A 27,671-nucleotide genomic window follows, 5' to 3' on the forward strand; every position below is an offset into this window, starting at 1 on the left:
GAAGCGTGGAAAGACTCAAAAGTCCGCTGGCAAAGTAATGGCCTCTGTTTTTTGGGATGCGCATGGAATAATTTTTATCGATTATCTTGAGAAGGGAAAAACCATCAACAGTGACTATGGCATTTTTGGAGCGTTTGAAGGTCGAAATCGCGGCAAAACGGCCCCATATGAAGAAGAAAAAAGTGTTGTTCCACCAAGACAACGCACCGAGCCACAAGTCATTGAGAACGATGGCAAAAAGTCATGAATTGGGCTTCGAATTGCTTTCCCATCTCCAGATCTGGCCCCCAGCGAATTTTTCTTGTTCTCAGATTTCAAAAGGATGCTCGCAGGGAAAAAATTTGGGTGCAATGAAGAGGTTATCGCCGAAACTGAGGCCTATTTTGAGGCTAAACCGAAGGAGTACTACCAAAATGGTATCAAAAAATTGGAAGGTCGTTATAATCGTTGTATCGCTCTTGTAGGGAACTATGTTGAATAATAAAAACGAATTTTGACAAAAAAAATGTGTTTTTCTTTGTTAGACCGGGGACTTATTAGCCAACCTGTTAGACAAATACCTACATTATTGAAAGCTATAGTGTGATTACAACAGACTAACTTATAGACGGACATCGTTAAATCTTCTTACAATATTTTCTTGATCAATATCACTATATATTCTTTATATAGTCGAAAATCCATATCTCGAGGTGTTACAAACAGAATGGCAAACTTATTGTATCCTCATCACCACATTCTATGGTGGTGGGTATATGGAAAATGTCAATGCAAAAAAAGGGGGTGGTTGTTGTGAAGGCAATGGTGAATGGTTTGTGCCAGCCTGTCAACTGTTTTTTTTTTTTTTTCTTCTTTTCATTCGTAATGTCATAATGTTGGTATAATATGAACAATATAAAGTCCTTTGGAATAGGTTACTGGTTTCGAAAATAAACTATGGTTTATGTTTCATATGACTTGAAAATATAAAATGGAAAACATGTACCTGAAAACTCGAAACATAATTTGTTTAACCTTCTAATAAATAGTGCCATGCTAATAATTATATTTATATAAATCCAGGAAATTCCGCTACGGATATACCCATAAGCTTGGAAATTCCAATTTCCTTAAATTTGCATTTGACTCATTGTATTCGGTCATGGTCGATGAACTGCTAGTATGCCAAAATGGCAACAGTCTACTTTTGTTTCTGGTCAAAGTAACTAAAGTAAACTACAAAATCAGTTGTGCTCTAAACAAAAATAAACTATAGTTTTTAATATATACCACTACATAAAAAATAATAATAGAAAGGTTTGAAATCGAAATTAAAAAGCTATAACAGTATGGCCTAGAACGATGGGACAATATATATACGTGGGTGCTTCGATTTGTTCTCGAGAGCTGCTACAGTGAAAATCTCAGTTAAATCAGACTCGTCCCCTTTGTTTTTTATTGGTTAAAGATTGATAAATATCCCAGCAAAAAAAGCGTCTCCAAAAAAGCAGTGAAAATGTTCTTTTTGGATCCGGACGTATTGCAAAATTGACGCAGAAGCGACGAATTTAACATGGGCTTATCATACACGCAAAGAAAACAAAAAGCGTTTGGAAAACGTGTACCGAAAACATTTTCCTTTTTTGTTAGAATTTTTTGAATTGCTTCGAAAATTTTAAACTTTTATCACCAAAAAAATTCGTTTGTTACAAAATTTTTATTTTTTTAATATAAAAAGTGATTTTTGAAACAACAACACAGTCCATTTCGTTTATATCAAACACGGTTCTTTTCTGACTTTAGGTCTTTAATAAGACACATTTTACAGTTCAAAATTTAATATAGTACAATGTAATGTTGAACATTTTTTCGGAATCTTCCGAACCTATCTGGAATATATGTAAAAAAAAAGACAAAAAAAACTTTGGTCGAAGCAGGGATCGAACCCACGACCCTTGGTATGCAAGTCGGTCGTAGCAACCACTGCTCCACGGTGCCAAACTAAATGCTTGTTTCTGTTAAATAAACTTTGTTTATTCGGTTCGTGGGCGCCGCAAGCTATGCTATATAAATATAACTTATATGGATATTTATCTATTGATGACCATAACAGGTACATAGCTCAGTGGTTAGTGTGTTGGCTTACGAAGTGCATGGTCCGCGGTTCGATTCTCCGTCCAGGTGAAAGGTAAAAAAATTTAAAAATTTATAAAATCGTATAATTTTTTCAACATTGTTGGTATTACAGGAAAAGGTGTTAAGAACTAAAAAATCTCGTGGATGTGAGAAAGATGTGAGGGAAAATGCAATTAGCAAGAAAACAATGTTTTTTTTTTTTTGAGTTAGTCTTTATGAAATGGTTTTTAAATCCTGGAAAAGAACAATCGTTTATCACAAAAAGTATATACTTTTCTCCCAAATACACTTCCTTACAGCGAAAAGCAAATGAGAAACGAACTTTGTTTGTCTGAAATTTCGTTTGAGAGGAAAGAATTATTTTTTTGCGTGTAGGATGAGTGTCCACCATTTTAACAGCCGTTGCACTGAATTTGCATCACTTCTTAAGGTGTGTAAGGTGATTTAAGAAATTTTGTGATATTTTGATGAATAAATATATTAAAATTTTTTATGATTTTTAATGCATATAAATATTCGTACGCTTGTCTGGAACATTTGACATCAAATATTTTCAAAAAATCGCAATTATTCTAAAAAGGATTTAGCATTTTTTTCGGCAAAATTTAAATAATTTGCGCTATTTTATTAATTCTTAATCAGTTTTTAAACTTTTTAAAACAATAAAATTTTAAATTTCCCTTTAAAAATATGAAAAAAAAAACAAGTTATAAAAAAATTGACTCAAATGAACTTCCTATGCAGTTAAAATAAAGAACATCTTAGGGAGTACATTTTTGGAAGTTCTTTTAAAGTTGTGTCTTCCAAATTTTTTTTTTGCTGAGATATTAAATGGGTTTAAAAATTCACCTTTTTGTCAAAACAGAGAATACATACAGGGTGGCTTATATGTATTGCAACCAACTTCAGATTGCTATCATTTCTAAACCACTCGTCTGACAACTGATTTATTCCAGTGACTGTTAATTTTATTGTTTAGAAGCTTGCAAAAGCATTTGATCTATTGCATTCAGAAATAAAATTATTCGTGATGGAATTCAAGCGTGATAGTGTGATTGTTTTATGTTTGGCTGGAAAACACCAAGGCTATCGTAATAGAGCTTTAGCATTTAAATGTGAATAAATCATTTATTTCCCGTACTACTGCTGGTTACCATGATATTGTACCGCGTTCAAAATGTGGTCAAACAAGTATATACAGCACTAAGTTCGGCCGAGCCGAATCTTAAATACCCACCACCATGAACCCAATATTAGGGTTTCCTCTGAAATTTCAGGAGGGCTTGAGGACTTGACCGAAGATTCAGATATCAGATTCTGGATTTATAAGAACCATTTTTGTTTGAGTTTTAGAGGAATCATTAACATGTCTTGTAGGTGTGCAAGAAAATTATAAAATAACGTCTTGATTTGAAATCTTAAATATGTAGAAGTAAAATCTGGAAATTTTACATTGAGTTTCAAGCAATTTTCATGATCAGTGCGCCTTCTACATCCTCAAGAAGTGAAGTCGGTTTATATGGAGGCATTACCAAATGGACCGATAGAAACTTAATCCGATACACGTTTTTGTGAGTCTAAAATACCAGAATATTTACAATTTCAGGCAAATCGGATAAAAACTACGGTTTCTACAAACCCAAAGAGTTAATCGGGAGATCTTTTTATGGGGGCTATACTAAAATATGGACCGATACTCACCGTTTTCGGCACACTTCTTTATGGCCCGAAAATACCTCTAGATTTCCAATTTCAGGCAAATTGGATAAACACTTCAGATTCTAGAAGCCCAAGAAGTAAAATCGGGATATCGGTCTATATGGGGGTTATACCAAAACATGGACCGATACTCACCATTTGTGGCACACCTCTTTATAGTCCTAAAATACCTATAAATTTCCAATTTCAGGCAAATTGTATATAAACTACGTATTCTAGAAGCCCTAGAAGTAAAATCGGGAAATCGGTCTATATGGCGGCTATACCAAAATATGTACCGATACTCACCATTTTCGGCACACCTCTTTATGGTCCTAAAATACCTCTAGATTTCTAATTTTGGACAAATTGGATAAAAACTACGATTTCTATAATCCCAAGACCCCAAATCGGGAGGTCGTTTTATATGGGGACCATACCAAAACATAGGCCGATACTCACAATTTTTGGCACACGTATTTGTGGTCCTACAATACCTCTAGATTTCCAATTTCAGGTAAATTGAATAAAAACTGCGGTTTCTATAAGCCCAAGAAGTAAAATCGGGATATCGGTCTATATGGGGGTTATACCAAAACATGGACCGATACTCACCATTTGTGGCACACCTCTTTATAGTCCTAAAATACCTATAAATTTCCAATTTCAGGCAAATTGTATATAAACTACGTATTCTAGAAGCCCTAGAAGTAAAATCGGGAAATCGGTCTATATGGGGGCTATACCAAAATATGTACCGATACTCACCATTTTCGGCACACCTCTTTATGGTCCTAAAATACCTCTAGATTTCTAATTTTGGACAAATTGGATAAAAACTACGATTTCTATAATCCCAAGACCCCAAATCGGGAGGTCGTTTTATATGGGGACCATACCAAAACATAGGCCGATACTCACAATTTTTGGCACACGTATTTGTGGTCCTACAATACCTCTAGATTTCCAATTTCAGGTAAATTGAATAAAAACTGCGGTTTCTATAAGCCCAAGAAGTAAAATCGGGAGATCGGTCTATATGGGGGCTATACCAAAATATGGACCGATACTCACTATTTTTGGCACACGTATTTGTGGTCCTACAATACCTCTAGATTTCCAATTTCAGACAAATTGGATAAAAACTACGGTTTCTATAAGCCCAAGACCCCAAATCGGGAGGTCGTTTTATATGGGGACCATACCAAAACATGGACCGATACTCACAATTTTTGGCACACGTATTTGTGGTCCTACAATACTTCTAGATTTCCAATTTCAGGTAAATTGAATAAAAACTGCGGTTTCTATAAGCCCAAGAAGTAAAATCGGGAAATCGGTCTATATGGGGGCTATACCAAAATGTGGACCGATACTCACCATTTTCGGCACACCTCTTTATGGTCCTAAAGTACCTCTAGATTTCTAATTTTGGACAAATTGGATAAAAACTTCGATTTCTATAAGCCCAAGACCCCAAATCGGGAGGTCGTTTTATATGGGGACCATACCAAAACATAGGCCGATACTCACAATTTTTGGCACACGTATTTGTGGTCCTACAATACCTCTAGATTTCCAATTTCAGGTAAATTGAATAAAAACTGCGGTTTCTATAAGCCCAAGAAGTAAAATCGGGAGATCGGTCTATATGGGGCTATACCAAAATATGGACCGATACTCACAATTTTTGGCAGACGTATTTGTGGTCCTACAGTATCTCTAAATTTCCAATTTCAAGTAAATTGAATAAAAACTGCGGTTTCTATAAGCCCAAGAAGTAAAATCGGGAGATCGGTCTATATGGGGGCTATACCAAAACATGGACCGATACTCACCATTTTTGGCACACCTCTTTATGGTCATAAAATACCTCTAGATTTCAAATTTCAGGCAAATTGGATAAAAACTACGATTTCTATAAGCCCAAGACCCCAAATGGGGACTATATCAAAACCTGGACCGATGTAGCCCATCTTCGAACTTGACCTGCCTGCAGACAAAAGACGAGTTTGTGCAAAATTTCAGCACGATTGCTTCATTATTGAAGACTGTAGCGTGATTACAACAGACAGACAGACAGACGGACAGACGGACATCGTTATATCGTCTTAGAATTTCTCCCTGATCAAGAATATATATACTTTATATAGTCGGAAATCGATATTTCGATGTGTTACAAACGGAATGACAAACTTATTATACCCCCATCACCATTCTATGGTGGTGGGTATAAAAAAGAAACATTAACAACACCACAAATGAAAGCCAGATTTGACTTGTCACGCAGAAAAAAATTTCCGTAGTTAAACTAATGCTAAATTTAACTTATTTGTATTGGAAAAAAATTATTTGCTTGTAGATAAATTTTATTATTTTTATCGAAATTTTCTACAGTTTAATGAAATCTTACTTTTTTTAAGTATGTCTCAAAAATTTTATGAACTAAACGTGAGTATAAAGATTTTCGTACGATTCCCAAAAATAGTAAGAATGAACTACTATATGGTTAAAATGGTCATGATTTGGCGCCAATGATTTTCTTCTTTACTTTTAGTTAATTTTTTCTTCTATGAGATGATGTAATTTCGTGAATTGCAGTTAAAAAGTACAACAGGGAAATAAAATTTCCTGGTTTTAACAACGCTTTGTGGAAATCTCAAAATGTAGTAGTAAAATTTAGTTCAATTTTCGTGCGTAGTAGATCATTCTTCCTATAAAACAGTTCACTTTTTTTCGGTGCAGTGAAGTTCCAAACATTGGAGGAGTTCATCGATGTAGATTGGAAAAACCCAAGGAGTTGCTTCGCTTGCACGAATGTGAGCATTTACTGAATTTGATTTTCTCCGAATCAATTTCCATTCCAAATTTAGCACACAGAAAAAGTCTGTTGTAAAACTGATGCTAAAATGAACTAATATTTATTGGAAAGATTTTATTTTGTTTTAGTTTATTTTTAAAATTTTTTAAGGAATTTTCCCCAGCCCAAAGATTTTTTCTTTATTCCAAGTATGTCTCAAAAATTGTATGAACTAAATGGCAGTAAAATTTCAATGAAATACAAATTAGGTCAATTATAACTAAAACAGAAGAAGTTTTTCGTACACTTCTCAAAAATAGTAAGAATGAACTACAGCGTGGTTAAAATGGGAATGATATGGCGCCAAAGATGTTTTCTTCATTTTTAGTTCTTTTTTTTTTCTTTTCGAGAAAGATGCATTTCGTAAATGGTAATAAAAAATCCAAAAATGTCGGAAAATTTTCGTTAATATAATGAATCTCAAAATTTGGAATACAATTTAGTTCAATTTTCGCACGAGATAGTTCATTTTTCCCGTAATGTAGTTTACTTTTTTTCTGTGCAGTTTGTGAACATAAACAAGTAAGGAAAGTCTAAAGTCGAGCGGGGCCGACTATATTATACCCTGCACCACTTTGTAGATCTAAATTTTCGATACCATATCACATCCGTCAAATGTGTTAGGGCCTGTATATAAAGGTTTGACCCAAATACATACATTAAAATATCACTCGATCTGGACAGAATTTGATAGACTTCTACAAAATCTATAGACTCAAAATTTAAGTCGGCTAATGCACTAGGGTGGAAAACAATGTTAGTAAAAAAACAAGCGAGTAAAGTAGAAAGTCGGGCGGGGCCGACTATATCATACCCTAAACCACCCCTACTGAATTAGTAAATATAAGCCTTTGTGGAGTATCATTGGTATAGGTTTTGGAGAATATAAAGGGGGGTACATGTTTATGGGTGTATTGTCACAATCTGAGCAGAAATGTCTAATATTAGGAGCTATAGTTTATTTTGCACCAAAAAAGTTAGTATGCCACTAATAGTGAGTCCATTATTAAAAAAGAGGAAATCGGTCAATTAGTTGTGGGTAATAAAACCAAATTTCTGCAAATAGGACAATAGATTTATGTAAGAGCTACATGTAAGTCTAAATACGATCAGCTAGTACGTCAAAATTTTAAATTTGAATAATATAGCTTAATAAATAAGAGTATTATGGCCAAATATGACAAAATCGAGCGATGCATATATATGGGACCTATATCTAAATCTGAACCAATTTGTATAATATTTTACAGGTATGATTGATACCACAGAAGGTCACTTTGTGTAAAATTTGAGTACGATCATTTAATAAATGAGGCCCCTATGATCAAAAATAAGGTTATTAGGGGCAAATTTTTCAAAATCGGGCGATACATATATATGGGAGCTATATCTAAATTTGAAACGATTTCGATGAAATTTTGCACATACAGTTAGTGCTATAGAAGATTACATTTAGCCAACCTTGGTTACGATCGGTTGATAAATAAGGTTTTACGGCCAAATTTGCAAAATCGGGCGATACATATATATGGGAGCTATATCTAAATCTGAACCGATTTTGATGAAATTGCGCACATACAGTTAGAGGTATAGAAGATTATATTTAGCCAACTTTGAGCACTATCGGTTGATAAATAAGGGTTTTACGGCCAAATTTGGCAAAATCGGGCGATACATATATATGGGAGCTATATCTAAATCTGAACCGATTTCGATTATTTTTGGCACATATTGTCAGTACCATAAAATATTAGAGTAAGCCAAGTTTGAGTAAGATCGCTTAATAAATAAGGTTTTTATGGCCAAATTTGGGAAAATCGGGCGATACATATATATGGGAGCTATATCTAAATCTGAACCGATTTAAATGAAATTTTGCAGACTTGAAGAACGATGAAAACATTACCTTTTGCCAAATTTGGTGACAATCCGTTTGAAAACAAACGCAACGTGACCCCATTTGTCGAAATCGGGCGATACATATATATGGGAGCTATATCTAAATTTGATCCGATTTCTTCCAAATTCAATAGCGTTCGTCCTTGTTCCCAAAAAAACTCCCTGTACCAAATTTCATCAAAATCGGTTAATAATTGCGACCGAAATCCTGTGAACAACAAATACATGGACAGACGGACGGACGGACACCAAGCGCTAGATCAACTCAGGAGGTGATTCTCAGTCGATCGGTATATATTTTATAGGGTCTAAAATCAATATTTCTGGTAGGCACATTTGGCCGATCAAACTTATTATACCCAAACCACTATGTGGTTTAGGGTATAAATATGGGAAACATTTAAATCTGAAGAAATTTTAAGAAAACTTCGCAAAAGTTTATTTATGATTTATCGCTCGATATATATGTATTAGAAGTTAAGGAAAATTAGAGTCATTTTTACAACTTTTCGACTAAGCAGTGGCGATTTTACGAAGCAAATGTTGGTATTTTAACCATTTTTGTCGAAATCAGAAAAACATATATATATGGGAGCTATATCTAAATCTGAACCGATTTCAACCAAATTTGACACGCATAGCCACAATGCTAATTATACTACCTGTGCAATATTTAAACTAAATCGGAGTTTAAAAAATTGGCCTCTGTGGTCATATGAGTGTAACTCGGGCGAAATATATGGGAGCTATATCTAAATCTGAACCGATTTCAACCAAATTTGGCATGCATATCTACAATGCTAATTCTACTCCCTGTGCAAAATTTCAACTAAATCGGAGTTAAAAATTGGCCTCTGTGGTCATATGAGTGTAAATCGGGCGAAAGCTATATATGGGAGCTAATCTAAATCTGAACCGATTTGAACCAAATTTAGCACTCATAGCTACAATGCCTATTCTACTCCCTGTGCAAAATTTCAATTAAATCGGAGTAAAAGATTGGCCACTGTGGTCATATGAGTGTAAATCGGGCGAACGATATGCATGGGAGATATATCTACACTAGTAATTGTACTCCTAGTGCAAAATTTCAACTAAATTGGGGTAAAACTCTGGCTTCTGACACCGTATTAGTCCATATCGGGCGAAAGATATATATGGGAGCTATATCTAAATCTGAACCGATTTCAATAAAATTTGGCACACTTGAGTACACTACTAATTGTACTCCTAGTGCAAAATTTTAAGCAAATTAGGTTAAAACTCTGGCTTCTGGGGCCATATAAGTCCATATCGGGCGAAATATATATATGGAAGCTATATCTATATATGGACCGATTTCTTCCAAAATCAATACGGTTCTATTCTGAGCCAAATTTGAAGCCAAATTTGTGCCAAATTTGAAGTCGATTGGACTAAAACTGCGACCTAGACTGTGATTACAAAAATGTGTTCACGGACAGACGGACATGGCTACATCGACTCAGGAGCCCACCCTGAGCATTTTTGCCAAAGACACCATGTGTCTATCTCGTCTTCTTCTGCACGGATGAAAAATACTGTTTTTCATATGTTTGGCTATAAACAGTATATGTTTGGAACACAAATTTTTAAACACAATATTTTTGAGTGCAAGCATATAATGTTCATAAACTAGCATAACATATTTGGGACATATATGTTAATATGTTAGAACATATTATGTTTGGGACATAAAATGTTTGTAAATATAATATGCTTGGATGCAAACATATATTAATTTAGAAATAGCCTATAAACATATATATGTTTAGTAGCTTGGAGCGCTATTTAACAGGGAGCGATATTGAATTAAATTATTGGTGGTTGTTGCTTGTTATTACAAAATTAAGATTTTATTTTTCCTTGGGCAATTGATCAGCTACTTCTTTGATCCTTACAAACTGTGTGGTCCGCTGTTCGAATCCCCGTCCGGCAAAAGGTAAAATTAAAATAAAAAAAAAATCATAAAATTTAATAATTTCTTCTACAATGTGTGTATTACAGAAAAAGGTGCTAAGAACTAAAAAATCTCGTGGAAGTGAGAAAGATGTGAGGGAATATACAATTAGGCAGAAACAAAATTTTGAGCATTCAGGTCGAAAACCTATGTTGTTAGCACCTATATTACCTGTTTATTTTCATAATTCATTATGATTGTAAATATTTAAATAAATAAATAAAATTTTGAGCACAATATTGTTTGGGAGAATTTTTTTAAGCATATAATATTTTTGGGTGCAAAATGCTTCCAAACATATTATATGTTCACATAATAACATATTGTTTTTTGGAAGACAACATTATTGAATTTGGATGCAAAAATACAAAATGTTTGGAACTTAGACTACCCAAACATATATTGTTTAGACCAATATGCTTTCAAACTTATTATATATTGGAAGAGATCAAACATATAAATGTTTGGGCAAAAGCCAAAAATGTATATGCTTGAAGCAAAATATGTTTGGGAGTATATGTTACAGAAGCGATTTTTCGTGAGCGTGTGGGTGTTGCAAACATATGCACTAACTTATAATACCCTGTTCCACAGTGTGGCGCAGGGTATAATTACATTCCAAAATCGTGAACGGATGGTAACCAAATTAAACGGAATATGCACGGTTTCGTCCACGGGCATTCACGATTTCATGAACGGCTTTCGTTTTTCTTTGATCATGAAAAGTCTTAAAATATTCGTTAGATGTTCTTATGACAACTCCATCAGTGGTTCAATGTGCTAAGGCTGCTGTTAACGCGTATGAAGCAGACAATCGAGGTTTGAGTCAAGGTAGCGAACTTTTTTTTCGTAACCATTACGTTTTCAGATCATGAACGCTAGTTGTTGTTTTGACTAGGCCATTTTATCAGATTGACACCACGTGTGTGTTAATTCACTTTCATGAACGGATCGTTTTGTACGCCGTTCATGATTTTTTGTATGAGTGACATAACTCACGATGTTGTCAAATATGGCCACAACCCCCATTGTATCTTTATATAATGACTATAACCAAGTGGAAAAAACCTGGTATAGACTGTAACCTCTCCTGCTTGGGCACTCCGAAACGCAGAAATCAAAAATGAGTAGTGAGACGTTTGCTATATTATCACATTACAAATAAGCTTGTCCTCCCAAATGTGGACAGAATTGAGGCGACGGTGACCATCCATTTTGAGAGGTTTCACTGTATGTGTGTTCAGACTACATTTACTCCCAATTAATATCCATCACCCTATAAATCAGAAAGAGCGGGTCAATAGTGTGTAAAATTTGATTAAATTTTAAGATATTCGTATGTATTCTTCTATGTATCTCGCCGCTTAGAATGGCGAATTTGATGGCAACCATTTCCATATATCTTCCGGTATTCATAAACTTATTCGGCCGCAAAGGAACATTTTCATAACAGTGAGTGCATTCACATGCTAAAGGGTGATTCTTTTGAGGTTAGGATTTTCATGCATTAGTATTTGACAGATCACGTGGGATTTCAGACATGGTGTCAAAGAGAAAGATGCTCAGTATGCTTTGACATTTCATCATGAATAGACTTACTAACGAGCCACAACGTCGAATTTTCAGTGAATGGGCCCTAGAAAAGTTGGAAGAAAATCCGCTTTTTTATCGACAAATTTTGTTCAGCGATGAGGCTCATTTCTGGTTGAATGGCTACGTAAATAAGCAAAATTGCCGCATTTGGAGTGAAGAGCAACCAGAAGCCGTTCAAGAACTGCCCATGCATCCCGAAAAATGCACTGTTTGGTGTGGTTTGTACGCTGGTGGAATCATTGGACCGTATTTTTTCAAAGATGCTGTTGGACGCAACGTTACGGTGAATGGCGATCGCTATCGTTCGATGCTAACAAACTTTTTGTTGCCAAAAATGGAAGAACTGAACTTGGTTGACATGTGGTTTCAACAAGATGGCGCTACATGCCACACAGCTCGCGATTCTATGGCCATTTTGAGGGAAAACTTCGGAGAACAATTCATCTCAAGAAATGGACCGGTAAGTTGGCCACCAAGATCATGCGATTTGACGCCTTTAGACTATTTTTTGTGGGGCTACGTCAAGTCTAAAGTCTACAGAAATAAGCCAGCAACTATTCCAGCTTTGGAAGACAACATTTCCGAAGAAATTCGGCTATTCCGGCCGAAATGCTTGAAAAAGTTGCCCAAAATTTGACTTTCCGAATGGACCACCTAAGACGCGGTCAACATTTAAATGAAATTATCTTCAAAAAGTAAATGTCATGGACCAATCTAACGTTTCAAATAAAGAACCGATGAGATTTTGCAAATTTTATGCGTTTTTTTTTTTTTAAAAGTTATCAAGCTCTTAACAAATCACCCTTTATATGTGACGAATTTACCTGAAATCGTCTAAGTTGTAGATCTAGTCCTTCTCGATTTTCGTTACTTGTTTCAATTTGTTCAACTGTCTAAATTTTTACCTCATCAAGGGAAGTTTGTTTGTTATTGAGTGGGATTCCAGGATATATTGCGAATATTCCCTCTTTCCCAGGAATCTCTAGTTTAGATATGTACTCACGAAGAAGGCCCGATTAGTTATTAACCAACAAAAAGCAATTAACATTTTGGCGAAGTGGCGATTCATTACTCAATATAGTCTGTGTGGCCCTACAATGTTTTAATGTATTTAACTCGTCTAAAAAATGCGCTTTCTCGAAACCAGAAATATATCTCTGCGGAGACGATTACCTTCTCCTTCGACTCGCCTTTTTTTATTAGGTAAAGACCAAATGAGTAGAATGCGGTCGATGGGAGAACAAATCGTAATCGAATATGACGGTGGCAAATCTGGAGATATGAGCTTTTTCATTGTAATAATGAAAGAGCAATTTTCCTTTGTCTAGTGAGGCTTGGTAACTTCGTTTCATCGTCGGCAAATTAAGGCACTGTGATCGTTAGAAGAGAACTTTGACGAATCAATTTGAGCCCACTGGTTACATATTTCAAATTATACATATTTGTTTCACTTAAGTTTGAAAACACTTCATTAATTATATTCTCGAAGTATCTTGCCCAAATTTTCTCAGACGTTGTAATAGTTTTGGCACTAGAAGTGTTCACATGACAAAAAAGTTGTAACAAGCGTGAATCGTGCGTGATTATGACTTTCAATTTGTATATCTTCTAACTTTTTAGGAATCTCATAACATTTGCAACACTCTCAAACAATTTCATCTATTTCAGAATATTTACGACGATACGAAGCATGCTATCGCCAAAAGCCAATCAAGTCTGCTCTAATATTGGTAGCTGTGAATCGGATCATCATCACAATCAAATGCATGCTTCACATGGCCATGCGCATGCCCACAATAATGGCCAAAACCAACAGCAACAGATGCATCAGCACCAACATATGCATCAGCATCAACATCAGCACCAACATCATACAAGTCAACAGCAGCAGCAGCAACAACAACAGCCGCCACCTATGCATATGTCAATGCAGATGCAACAACAACATCAGCAGCAGCAGCAGCAACAACAACAACAGCATCAACATCAACACTCACACCAACATTTATCAACGGTCATAGGTCGGCGAGGTAGTAGCAGTAATGTTCTACCACCACATATGACCCAAATGTCCATTAGCAACAGTGGTGTGAGTAGTGGCAGTGGCAACAATGGGTCATCAGCCTGTGGCATGATTGTAGGTGGCAACATGTCTGGGGGCAACACCACCTTGAGACGAAAATCATCATTGAGCTACCAACAACAGTTGATGGGCAACACAATGCAATGCGGTTCGGATATAACTGCGGATTGTGGCACTGAAATATCTCCGGGACATTTTAGCCCACATCCCAGTGAACTATATTTGCATCATCCAGCACACCACCAGCCACCACATGTAAAACTAAGTCTGCAACCCATGGAGAGATATGACGACTCATTGGCCTGTAGTTTGCCACCACCATCGCCGGCGCCCAACAGCGATCGTTTTATTGATGGCAATTGTGTGGTCTCCCCACCCAATGGCCATAACGATGTAGACGACCATCATATGGCGGCTCATCATCAACACCAGCAAACACTGTCATCTTCCACCTCGAATTCCTCAATATCCACGGGTTTGGGAAGCTGCTCCTCCTCAATGGCAGCAGCAGCAGGCTGTGGGCCAATGAATGCCTCACTGCAACGTGTCAGTGGTCATCATGCCCTCAAATATGGCCAAAATACTATGAACATGCAACGCTCTGCTTCGCCTAATACCAGTCGTTATCGCCTCAATCCGGATCGCTATCGTGACTTGAATTCGGCCAATTCGGGCTCGAATTCACCATCGAACAATCCAAACTCAGCTGCCACAGTGGTGCCAAATTCGGGACGTTATATCAATACGTCGTCGAGTCACTTCCTGAAAAATTGTCCAACTTCATTGGTGCCGACAGATACATATTCGTATTTGTCTTCGACAGCCCATACGCCGGTCAAGCGTTATGTTCCCACCCCACCACCACCCCATGAACTGTATGTCACCGATCACCATCATCATGGCTATCAGAAAACCACCTCTACCACCAACCAACATAGTCACCAACAAGCCACCACACAGCCAGCTCAATTCAACAATGGTCCAACAACGGCTGCGGCGGCGCTAACAACGAAATGTGGACCCCAATCCTCGTCATCGCCCAGTACACTGCCATATCGCAATCGTAACTTAAAATGCTGTGCATCTGACCAAATGGCCGAACTGCAAACGCCTACGGGCTTGAATTTAAATCAAACCAAAGAACATTATGCTTCATCGCCACGCATACGCAATAACTATAATGGTGGAAGTGGGAATGGGAATGTGGGAAGCATGGGCGTAGGGGGCAAAATCATCTCTGGCAAGGATTCACCAGTTGTACATCTCAGTGAGGTCCAAGGGAATGTCATAGCGGCCGCTACCGCTGGGCATCCCTACAATAAGACCATTAGTATGATGACCACTCAATGCAGTGTAGTCAACCAACCACACATGGTGGCGACCATCACGGCGGTCGGGTGTGTAAGCTCTTCACCACAGTCTAGTTTAAATATCACCAGCACCGTATCGCGTTCTCAACTGCCAACATACAATACACGCAATGTCGCCAGCGGCAATGGCATGTGTTCCATGATCAATGATATGCAAGATATGTCTTCTATAAGTGCCACATCCAATGCCAGTGAGATGAGTCTCCATTCCGCGGGCACTGGCGCCTCAGCCGGCTGTAGTTCCAACAACCTGATGCGCAAGGAGGAGACCAATAGCACAGCCTCAGGCTTGGTATTGAATTCGGGAGGAAACTCGTCATCAGCCACATGTTTACATTGTAAGACCGTTCGACGTACCACGGGTGTTCATCAAACCACACAAACCACGGGCCCCATCAGCCCAGTGCCTCAAATGATGCCCACGCCAATGTCGGCGAGCAACATGATAACCAGTAGCAATAGCTCCAGTTCTACCAACAGCAATAGCAATCAAAGATTTGTGGAACAACAGCTGGCAACTGCCAATATAACGATGACATTAACACCCACCACCACGGAATCGAATCATTTGACACCTCTAACACCGCCTAGCACAGGAGCTGCGGCAGGAATAGCAGCACCAATGGTCAATCGAATGCTCAACAAGAAACAGGACATGGTTAATGAACAAATGTATAATCAGCTAAAGGCCGCTAGCACACAAATTCTGCAACAGCAGCAACAGTCACAGCAACAAATGTTGGAACAACAATTGCAACAGCAACAACAAATGCAGCAGCTGCAGCATCACGAGCAACAGCTTCACCAGCAACAGTCGCCACAACAAGCACAGCAACCGCAAGCCTCAGCTATGGAACAACACTACATGGCGCCCTCGTCACTGAGACCATACCAACAATCCGTGCCCCAAGTGGCACCATCTCAGAATCCCCAGGCAATGCCTCAAGCTCAGCTGCAGCCTGCAACGGTCCAGCAACCTGTCAGCAATGCAGTCGCTCAGCAACAACAACGGTACTCTTGCAAAAAACGCTTTACCGAATATATGCGTCGTGAGGTGATGAGATTTTTCGGCGTCGAAACCTCCACGGAAGCTGAAGATTTTGCCTTGTGGCAGGGTCGCCAACGCCGCCTGGCCCTCAGGCGCTTTGGTAGCCTAAAGACGGAAAGTTCAGAGTTGCCCGAAGGATGTACACTGGATGGTAGCAATGGTGCCGGTGGCGGTATGATGCCGCATCACAGTATGCACTGCTCCGGTTTCAATAATGTGGGTCAACATCAACATCACTACCACAATCATCATCATCACCATCATCATAATCATCACAACCACCATCATGCCACAGAAAGACCAGATATACTGCCAATACAGGACACAGAAGATGATGATGCCTTGGCCGCCGAGGGTGGAGCTAATGGTTCGGTCGTACGGAGACGGGGTCAACGGGACCATTACCATCATCCCTATTACAACATAGACTTCCGGGCAGGCGATCATGTGGAACGCAAGCCTTCCGTTATGTGTATGCTGGTTTCAGGCTTTAGCTTCATAGTCAATACTATCAACAAGCGGCAGCTACGTTTCAAGCAACGCCGCCAATGGTCTCGTAGTTTTGCCCCCGCTCATGTACAGAATGCCACTATTGGTGGTGATGGGTCGGCATCCAATAATGAAATCTACGAAGGAGCCTTGGCTGATGATGAGGTCTTCTTTGATTCGCCGCCGGGCATGGATGCCAACTCAACGGTGGGGAGTGCCAGCACCCCAGCTTCGGCTGGCCCAAGCAGTGCATCCAGTTCGGGACGTAGTGCAAATGTAGATCGTCAAATGTTCATAACAGCCGAGCGCAACCAACAGGGATGGCGCACTAGTAATATGATGGGCCACAATGGCTCAGGTTCTATACAGCAGGCCGTTGTGCTGCATGGATCCTCAGACCAGGAAAATTCTCCGCAGCAACAGCAAATGCAACAAAATCAACAACCATTACCAGGCATAAGGGCCAATCGAATTTCTTCACAAATATTGGATGGCGTCTTGGAGAACTCACGCCGACCGGTATCGCATAAGATAAAACTTTTCTGTGTTAATGATCTCGACGATAGGACTGATCATCGTCCCTTCTTCACCTATTGGATCAATACGGTGCAAATTATAGTTTTATTTCTATCGTTATTGTGCTATGGCATAGGGCCCATTGGCTTCGGTTTGGAACAGCGAACAGGTCAGGTATTGGTGACCAGTTTAAGCCTACAGACAGTGCAACACACGGAACAGAGAAATATCTGGATAGGGCCAAGAAATCAAGATCTAGTGCATATGGGTGCCAAATTTGCCACTTGTATGAGACGTGATGTAAAAATAATCGATGTGATGATGAAGACGAGACGTCAGGAACGGGAGACGGCCTGTTGCATACGAAACGATGATTCGGGATGTGTACAAAGTTCGCAGGCAGATTGTTCCGTAAGGGGGCTATTTCCAACGGTATGTATTATCCCATTGAGCGAGGCCGGGGAGGGAAATCTTCTGTCCTCATTCATTTTTTCTCTCTTCCCCTTTAGAAATCCATATCAACTTGGAAAAAATGGTCACCCGGCGAATCTGGACCTGGTGGCCGCATATCGGGTTCTGTATGTGGTCTAGATCCCAAATACTGTGATGCTCCCGCATCCATAGCTCCATACGAATGGCCTGATGACATCACCAAATGGCCAATATGCCGTAAAACGAATTCATTCTCACAACGTTTTCGTTTCAAAGATCACACCGCAGAGCATATGGTGTGTGAGGTTATTGGTCATCCCTGCTGTGCGGGTATCTATGGCGAATGTCGCATTACAACTCGGGAATATTGTGATTTTGTAAATGGTTATTTCCACGAAGAAGCTTCCCTATGCTCACAGGTGAGTACTCATGAGAGGTTTGTGTGTTTGGAATTTGTGGTGAATTTTGTTTTTTTTTGTTTTTTACATTTTCGCAGATCTCTTGCTTAAACAATGTATGCGGCATGTTTCCATTTGTAAATGTTGAAGTTCCAGATCAATTCTATCGTCTCTTCACATCGCTGTGTATGCACGCTGGTATTTTGCATTTAATGATAACCGTGATATTTCAACATGTGTTCTTGGCCGATTTGGAACGTTTAATCGGACCCATCCGAACGGCCATCTTGTATATAGGTTCGGGACTAGCTGGCAATTTAACAAGTGCCGTATTAATGCCCTACAAACCAGAGGTAAGTGGTAGTTTGTAGATAATGTGACACTCCTTGTCGGTAGATGTTTATGGTTGTATTGAAATGAGGGACTTGCATAGATTTGATATCTGGAACTTCTAGGTCCACATAAGATGGGCGAACGTGGTGAGCATCGGACCATTCTTTGGAGAAGTCCCCATATAGACAGATTTCCCGATTTGATTTCTTTGCCTTCCAAGTCAAGGAAGCCCAAGTCCAGTAGAAGAAAAATTCTCCCACAAAGAAATTGGTTGCAGTTGGGTTAGAGCCCCTACAATTTGAAAGAAATCGGTCATGCTAACCATTACATATCTTCTTGGAGTTGTGAATCGATCAAATTTAGCACCCTCATCGAAATTTTTGGAAAGATTAGCAAAGTATATATTTAACCTATAATATAATATACTTCACCTATAAGAGGTCCGATAACAAGATTATTCAATAGTTCGCATAAGATGCAATCTCAATGTCCTCGGGAGAGTTTGGAATATGTGAAGCAATACCTCGGATATTACTCCACCCTGGGTAGTTTTTTTTTTTTTTTTCATTTTACGTGTCTTTGACTTTTCGAGACGTATTTCATATGCCCCCAAACATAGTGGCATAATGGCAGCTACTGTAACTCAATGGTTTGCGTGTCCGCCTTACATACAAATGGTTCATCCCAATTATTAACCGAACACCAAAAGGATTTTCAGCCGTGAATTGAAGTTTCAGCGGCAAATTATCCGCTCTTACTAATTCTGGTGACATTTCTGAGTGTTTCAAAGCTTCTATAAGTGGTTTCACCGCAGTGTGAAACGCCATTCGAACTCGGCCATGAAAAGGAGGTCCCTTGTTATCGACCTAAACATAGAATCGGACCGCACACATTGATAAGAGAAAAGTTCACCACCATTGTGTTACAACAAGCATTATAGACAAAATAGTCTAAGTGAGCATAAAATAACGGGCTGTCACTATACCTCACCTAACCCAACCATAGTGGCATAATTGTATCAAAAACCCTTTGATAGGACAAGTGTCACAAGGATAATACTGTAAAATGGTACGTGCTAATGGAGACCAGACATATGTCGCATTAATTTATAAAGTTGTTATTGTCATTTTGCACATTCGCACAAATTAACTTATTGGAGGAGGTAGACGGATATTCCCTATTATAATAATATTTGGACCAGGAAACTGACGTAAAAATTTGTTTCAGGACCATGTGCAAATTAATTCTACTCTGCTTGGCCAATACATTTGCTCTACTTCATCCCTACCAACAGTTCCCTGCCAAATTTTTTTTAATTTGACGGCGCTTCTGAGAATCCTCACCACGTTGAAAACATTCGTATACGATATCCAAAACTCCTCGCAAAAGCGCCGTCACTATTGAAAAGTTGTACCACGCCAATTTACTACAAAAAAGTATCGCATGAGTGCAATTATTAGGTGCCTTTTTAGATAAATTTAGAACGACGCCAATAAGAGTCCCTTCAATCTGTCAGAAAAAATGCATTTTAAAATTGTTGTAAAAGAATCATTATGGTCAAGTAAAACACGATTGTCATTATCGTTTTTATTTAAACAAATTATAATAAGCTAGTTGCGCTTGGTGTTTTACAAAATATAAAGTGGCTCTTGTAACTCTAGTGATGGCATAATACTTTCATGTACATTTCATAGTTTTTGATACGCCTCTCTCATCAGAGTTGGCGATTGCTGTAGTGTCACTTACGGGTCTGAAATGGAACTTTGAAATGCTGGCAGGGGTTTGTGAATTTGACGGCATTTGTTAGAACCTCCCATCTCGTCGAAAATAGTTGTATACGATATCCAAATTTCATCGAAAAAGCGTCGCCACTATTGATAAGTTGTAGCCAACTCAAGATATATATGTATTTGTCAAAAATTTCTTGTTTCCGTGAGGCATTGTGATCGATGATTTAAATATTGTCCCCATAACAAATACATGGCAGAACTGTGTTATTGACATGCAAACAAAATTTCCTTTGGAAGTGCATACCAGGTTTTCGAGACGAAAAGGCAGGCAAACAGTAACAAAGTCTCACAGAACTTCTGTTATGCAACTCCGCCACACAACGAAAATCTCGTGAGATGTTGTTATTTATTACATTTTGTTCCCATAACAAATGCATGCACGGCAGAACTGCATTATTGGCTTGCTAAAGAAAACACTATTGGCATGCAAAAGAAAGCACGCAGTTTTCAAACCAATTTTAAGCCCGATATGTACTCACTTGTTATACCCTCCACCATAGGATGGGGGGTATATTAACTTTATCATTCCGTTTGTAACACATCGAAATATTGCTCTAAGACCCCATAAAGTATATATTCTGGGTCGTGGTGAAATTTTGAGTCGATTTGAGCATTTCCGTCCGTCTGTCTGTTGAAATCACGCTAACTTCCGAACGAAACAAGCTATTGACTTGAAACTTGGCATAAGTAGTTGTTATTGATGTAGGCCGGATGGTATTGCAAATGGGCCATATCGGACCACTTTTACGTATAGCCCCCATATAAACCGACCTCCAGATTTCGCTTGCAGAGCCTCTTGGAGGAGCAAAATTCATCCGATCCGGTTGAAATTTGGTATGTGGTGTTAGTATATGGTCAATAACAACCATGCAAAAATTGTCCATATCGGTCCATAATTATATATAGCCCCCATATAAACCGATCCCCAGATTTGACCTCCCCAGATTTCGCTTGCAGAGCCTCTTGGAGGAGCAAAATTCATCCGATTCGGTTGAAATTTGGTATGTGGTGTAAGAATATGGTCTATAACAACCATGCAAAAATTGGTCCATAATTATATATATCCTCCATATAAACCGATCCCCAGATTTGAACTCCGGAGCCTCTTAGAGGAGCAAAATTCATCCGATTCGGTTGAAATTTATTACGTGGTGTTAGTATATGGTCTCTAACAACCATGCAAAAATTGGTTCATATCGGTCCATAATTATATATAGACCCCATATAAATCGATCCCCAGATTTGACCTCCGGGACCTCTTCGAGGAGCAATATTCATCCGATTCGGTTGAAATTTGGTACATTGCGCTAATATATGGCCGCTAACAGCCATGCAAAAATTGGTCCATATCGGTCTATAGTTATATATAGCTAATGGCCAATCACACAAAAATTGGTCCATATCGCCAAAACTAATCTACCAAAATTTAATTTTGTATAGAAAATTTTGTCAAAATTTTATTACTATAGAAAGTTTTGTCAAAATTTTATTTCTGTAGAAAATTTTGTTAAAATTTTATTTCTGTAGAAAATTTTGTTAAAATTTTATTTCTGTAGAAAATTTTGACAAAATTTTATTTCTATAGAAAATTTTGTCAAAATTTTATTTCTATAGAAAATTTTATCAAAATTTTATTTCTATAGATAACTTTGTCAAAATTTTATTTCTATAGATAACTTTGTCAAAATTTTATTTCTATTGAAAATTTTTATTTTTATAGAAAATGTTGTCAAAATGTTATTTCTATAGAAAATTTGGTCAAAATTTTATTTCTATAGAAAATATGTCTACTTTTTATTTCTTTAGAAAATTTGTTTATTTAATATATCCCCCGTATGGACTAACTTACAATTTAGAAGACGGTGAAGAATTTTTTAAGATACCTTGCCATCGGCAAGTGTTACCGCATCCCGAGTAATTCGATTGTGGATGACAGTCTTTAGTAGAAGTTTCTACGCAATCCATGGTGGAGGGTACATAAGATTCGGCCTGGCCGAACTTACGGCCGTATATACTTGTTTTATCCTAATATTGATCTGGGAGTCACTGTGGTGGCCTTACATACAAAGGACCTGCGTAGGAATAAAGGTGATACGGTCAAAATTTGGTCAAGGGAAAACGCGTGTAAATCGGTGAAATCGTTTATTTAAAAAATCAAATTAAATCTCTTTTTCAAGTTCAATTAGTATAAAATTCAGGAAAAATATTCAGTTAGGCTTTCGCTTTTCCAAATCCGAATTGCCGGGCCTCACGCTTGACACCTGCCATCAGATTTTGTACAGCCACCTTGTCCACCTTCTTCGCCGCAGAAAGCCAGTTTTCCTTGAACTGCTGCTCGTCCTTAGCAGTTTTTTGGTCTTCTTTAGGTTCCGCTTGACAATAGCCCAGTATTTCTCAATTGGGCGGAGCTCTGGCGTGTTGGGAGGGTTCTTGTCCTTGGGAACCACTTGCACGTTGTTGACGGCGTACCACTCCATGGCCTTTTTACCGTAATGGCAAGATGCCAAATCGGGCCAAAACAGTACGGAACAACCGTGTTTCTTCAGGAAAGGCAGCAGACGTTTATTCAAACACTCTTTCACGTAAATTTCTTGGTTGACAGTCCCGGAAGCTATGAAAATGCTGCTTTTCAAGCCACAGGTACCGATGGTTTGCCAAACCAGATATTTCTTTGCGAACTTTGACAGTTTTATGTGCTTGAAAATATCTGCTACCTTTCCCCTTCCTTTTGCCGTATAAAACTCCTGTCCCGAAAGCTGCTTGTAGTCGGCTTTGACGTAGGTTTCGTCGTCCATTACCACGCAGTCAAACTTCGTCAGCATCGTCGTGTACAGCCTCCGGGATCGCGTTTTGGCCGTCGTATTTTGTTTATCATCGCGATTTGGAGTCACTACCTTCTTGTAAGTCGATAGTCCGGCTCGTTTATTGGCTCGATGCATGGTTGTAGACGATACACCCAGCATATTTGCGGCATCTCGGAGAGAGAGGTTAGGGTTTCGCTTGAAACTATCGGCAACTTTCTTTGTCGTCTCAGCGGCTTCCGGTTTTCGATTTCCCCCCGATCCAGACTTCCTGGCTGTCGACAAACGTTCCCCAAACACTTTAATTACATTTGTAACGGTTGATTTGGCAACTTTTAGCGATTTTGCCAGCTTTGCGTGCGAGTAGCTCGGATTTTCGCGATGCGCGAGCAAAATTTTGATACGCTGCTCCTCTTGCTTGGACGGCATTTTGACAACTGAAGAGTGAATTCCAAAATCAAAATAGGAGCAACATTCTACACACACACACCTTCAAAATGAGGGGTGTTCAGGTTTTTTAAATGCAAAATTGAAAGAAATACGTCAAGTTTATATTGACCAAATTTTGAAAATGGCCGAAAATGGTGAGATAGACCGATCTCCCGATATTACTTTTTGGGCTTCCAGAAACCGTAATTGTTGTCCACTTTGCCTGAAATCGAAAATTTGGAAGTTTTCAGGATACAAATAGGTGTGCAAGAAATGGTTTTATTTTTTCGGCTTCTAGAATCCGTAGTTTTTATCCAATTTGCCTGAAATAAAAAATCTACAGGTATTTTAGGACCTTAAATATGAGAGCCGAAAATGGCGTGTATTGGTCCATGTTTTGGTTTATCACCCAAATAGACCAATCTCCCGATTTTACTTCTTGGGCTTTTAGAAACCATAGTTTTTATCAAATTTGTATGAAATTTTAAATCTAGAAGTATTTTAGGAACATAAAGAGGTGTGCCGAAAATGGTGAAATATCTGAAACTGATTTATAGTTTCCAGATTTTACTTCTGGTAATCATTTAAATAATAGGGGTAAAAATCTACAGATGTTAGATATTAAATCAAGGCGTTATTTCATTTTCATTTCATTTTCTTGCACACGATGTTTATGATTCCTCTAAAACTCAAACAAATATGGTTCTTATAAATCCAGAATCTGATCTAGTCTTCATAGGTAAAATCTTTGAATTTATCTTCGGGAAGTGTACTGGTTGAACTGATCTGCTTGTCACCAAATCCACCTGAAATTTTCACAGGAAACTATAATATTTGATTCAAGTATTTAAGATTCGAACTTACTGCTTTATATACTTTATATACACGCTCACAAAAAATCGCTTCTGTAACATATACTCCCAAACATATTTTGCTTCAAGCATATACATTTTTGGGTATTGCCCAAACATTTATATGTTTGATCTCTTCCAATATATAATATGTTTGAAAGCATATTAGTCTAAACAATATATGTTTGGGTAGTCTAAGTTTCAAACATTTTGTATTTTTGCATCCAAATTCAATAATGTTGTCTTCCAAAAAACAATATGTTATTATGTGAACATATAATATGTTTGGAAGCATTTTGCACCCAAAAATATTATATGCTTAAAAAAATTCTCCCAAACAATATTGTGCTCAAAATTTTAGTTATTTATTTATATATTTACAATCATGACGAATTATGAAAATAAACAGGTAATATAGGTGCTAACAACATAGGTTTTCGACCTGAATGCTCAAAATTTTGTTTCTGCCCAATTGTATATTCCCCCACATCTTTCTCACTTCCACGAGATTTTTTAGTTCTTAGCACCTTTTTCTGTAATACAAACATTGTAGAAGAAATTATTCAATTGTATGATTTTTTTATTTTAATTTTACCTTTTGCCGGGCGGGGATTCGAACAGCGGACCACACAGTTTGTAAGGATCAAAGAAGTAGCTGATCAATTGCCCAAGGAAAAATAAAATGTTAATTTTGTAATAACAAGCAACAACCACCAACTTAATTCAATATCGCTCCCTGTTAAATAGCGCTCCAAGCTACTAAACACATATATGTTTATAGGCTATTTCTAAATTAATATATGTTTGCATCCAAACATTTTATATTTACAAACATTTTATGTCCCAAACATAATATGTTCTAACATATTAACATATATGTCCCAAACATGTTATGCTAGTTTATGAACATTATATGCTTGCACTCAAAAATATTGTGTTTAAAAATTTTGTTCCAAACATATAATGTTTATAGCCAAACATATGAAAAACAGCCTTTTTCATCCGTGTACCTGCGTAGGAATAACACAAAAAATTGTCAGTAATCTTCTCATGTTAATGAAATTTGCAAAAATTTCGAAACTTCTCTAATTGTATTCACGAATGGCTAGATACTCCGTTCGGTCTGTAGAAAAGAGCTCCCATAATATTAAGCTAAACATATACAGTGCTCTTTCAAAACATTTGCAACTAGGTCTACCATGAACCTAATAATAACTTTATTGTTTCGCTTCCACTTAAAAAATAATCTTTTATGGAGTGTTATTTCAAAATTCTAATTGGGAAAATAAATGGGCTATTTTTAAAAATTGATATTTCACGAAAGGTAAAGAATCGTATGATTCGACCTGTTCAAAACATTTGCAACTACCTATCACCCTGTAATATTTTCTTCTTTAAGTGCATTATTTTTGGTATTTTTTACCTGAAATAGTTATAGGGACCTATAAGAAGATGGTTTAAATGTACAAAAATGGCATTGTAGGAATATCGTTAAGTTCATTGCTTAATTTGGCCATAAACAGATTGCCATAGGCTTTAATGCCTTATTTTTTGAATAATTCGATAAAATTACCGGCAATAAGCATAATCAACATAATAATAAAAAAAAAACAAAATATCGGTGATTTTAAAGTTGAGGTATCACAAAAATGAATTTCGGAAGAGTACAATATGCAAAAACCAACTGCGTCTCGAGTTACAAACAGTGGATGTACCAAAACTGTACACTGCACTATGGGCGGAAATCGCAAAACAGCGGCAAAAAGTCAAATTTTCAAAATGAAAAATTATTGGATGTTCCAATTGAAATTACTATAGAACATCTTGGAAAGTACAAATCGAAAGTTAATTTAAAACTTGGCAACCCTGTTCAGGAGAAAAAGGTTGCCAATGTTTACCAAAATTTATGCAAGTTGCGTGCAATCAAGGAGAGCAAAAATTGAAAAATTTCGTGCTTAATTTTTTTTCGCAATACAAGTGAATAAAGAAAACTTTTAAATGTAGATTCTAAGAGAAGGTTTAGTAGTTCAAAATTTTGTAAACACTTTAAAAAATATTTTTGGTTTTGAACTTGAATTTGTGGATTCAAAAATGCTGTTTATATGTGAAAATTTTAGTACATACGTATATTTGCGAAGAATAGAACTAGAAATGTTAACGATTGTTAATAAAAATTGTTGCTTATAATTGTTCGTGAGAAAGTATACTTTTACGTACTGTAAGGTTTGTCTGCCCAAACTTGCCCATACTAAAATAAATGTAAGGGTTTTATAGTCAAATTTGAGAAAATCAGGCGATACATATATGGGAGCTATATCTAAATCTGAACCAAATTTGATGAAATTTTGCACACTTTAAGGGTACTATAAAATATTACTTTGTGTTAAATTTGAAGACAATCGGGTAGTAAATCAGCGCAGTATGGTCTCATTTGTCGAAATCGGGCGATACATGTATATGGGAACTATATCTAACTTTGATCCAATTTTTCCCAAATTCAACAGTGTTTGTTCTTTGACCAAGAAAACACGTTGTACCAAATTTTATCAAAATCGGTTAATAATTGCGACCGGAATCCTGCGAACAACAAACACAGACGGACGGAATTAGAGTTAGATACTGAAGAAAGTGATTTTGATGGTTAATATTTGTTTAATTTTAATTAATAAAATTTATTTAATAAAATGACAACTAGTTTATACTATTTACATCATGTTCTGGGGATAAGGCGCTTTTTGAATAAGGAAAATAAGCAAGTATAAGTTAAACTCCATCTAAGAGTATTTTCTACAGTACTCCAAGTGGACTTACCATTTCGACCCCTCTATAGTAACGCACCTGGAATAAGGGGAATTGACTCCCTTTTTGTTGGTAACATTTGGTTATGATAAGATATATCGATATACCATGTTTGGTGATACTAGATTGATTGTAAATAATTTTTGCCGCAAATTTTTAATTTCCACCCATAGTGCACTGGTGTAGAAG

At 37.4% G+C, this 27,671-nt stretch overlaps 1 protein-coding gene across 1 annotated transcript in view; it reads left to right on the top strand.

The window, feature by feature from the left end:
* Window positions 1-27,671, top strand: part of rho-5 (rhomboid-5) — a 44,047-nt gene that overhangs the window by 10,825 nt on the left and 5,551 nt on the right. The window contains exons 2-4 of the mRNA XM_075300424.1: window positions 13,812-18,081; window positions 18,159-18,500; window positions 18,578-18,832. Coding sequence (XP_075156539.1) covers window positions 13,834-18,081; window positions 18,159-18,500; window positions 18,578-18,832 — 4,845 coding nt within the window. The 5' untranslated portion in view covers window positions 13,812-13,833. The remainder of the gene's footprint in view (window positions 1-13,811; window positions 18,082-18,158; window positions 18,501-18,577; window positions 18,833-27,671) is intronic.

The sequence above is a fragment of the Haematobia irritans genome, chromosome 3, assembly GCF_050003625.1.
Source record: "Haematobia irritans isolate KBUSLIRL chromosome 3, ASM5000362v1, whole genome shotgun sequence".
Lineage (NCBI taxonomy): Eukaryota > Metazoa > Arthropoda > Insecta > Diptera > Muscidae > Haematobia > Haematobia irritans.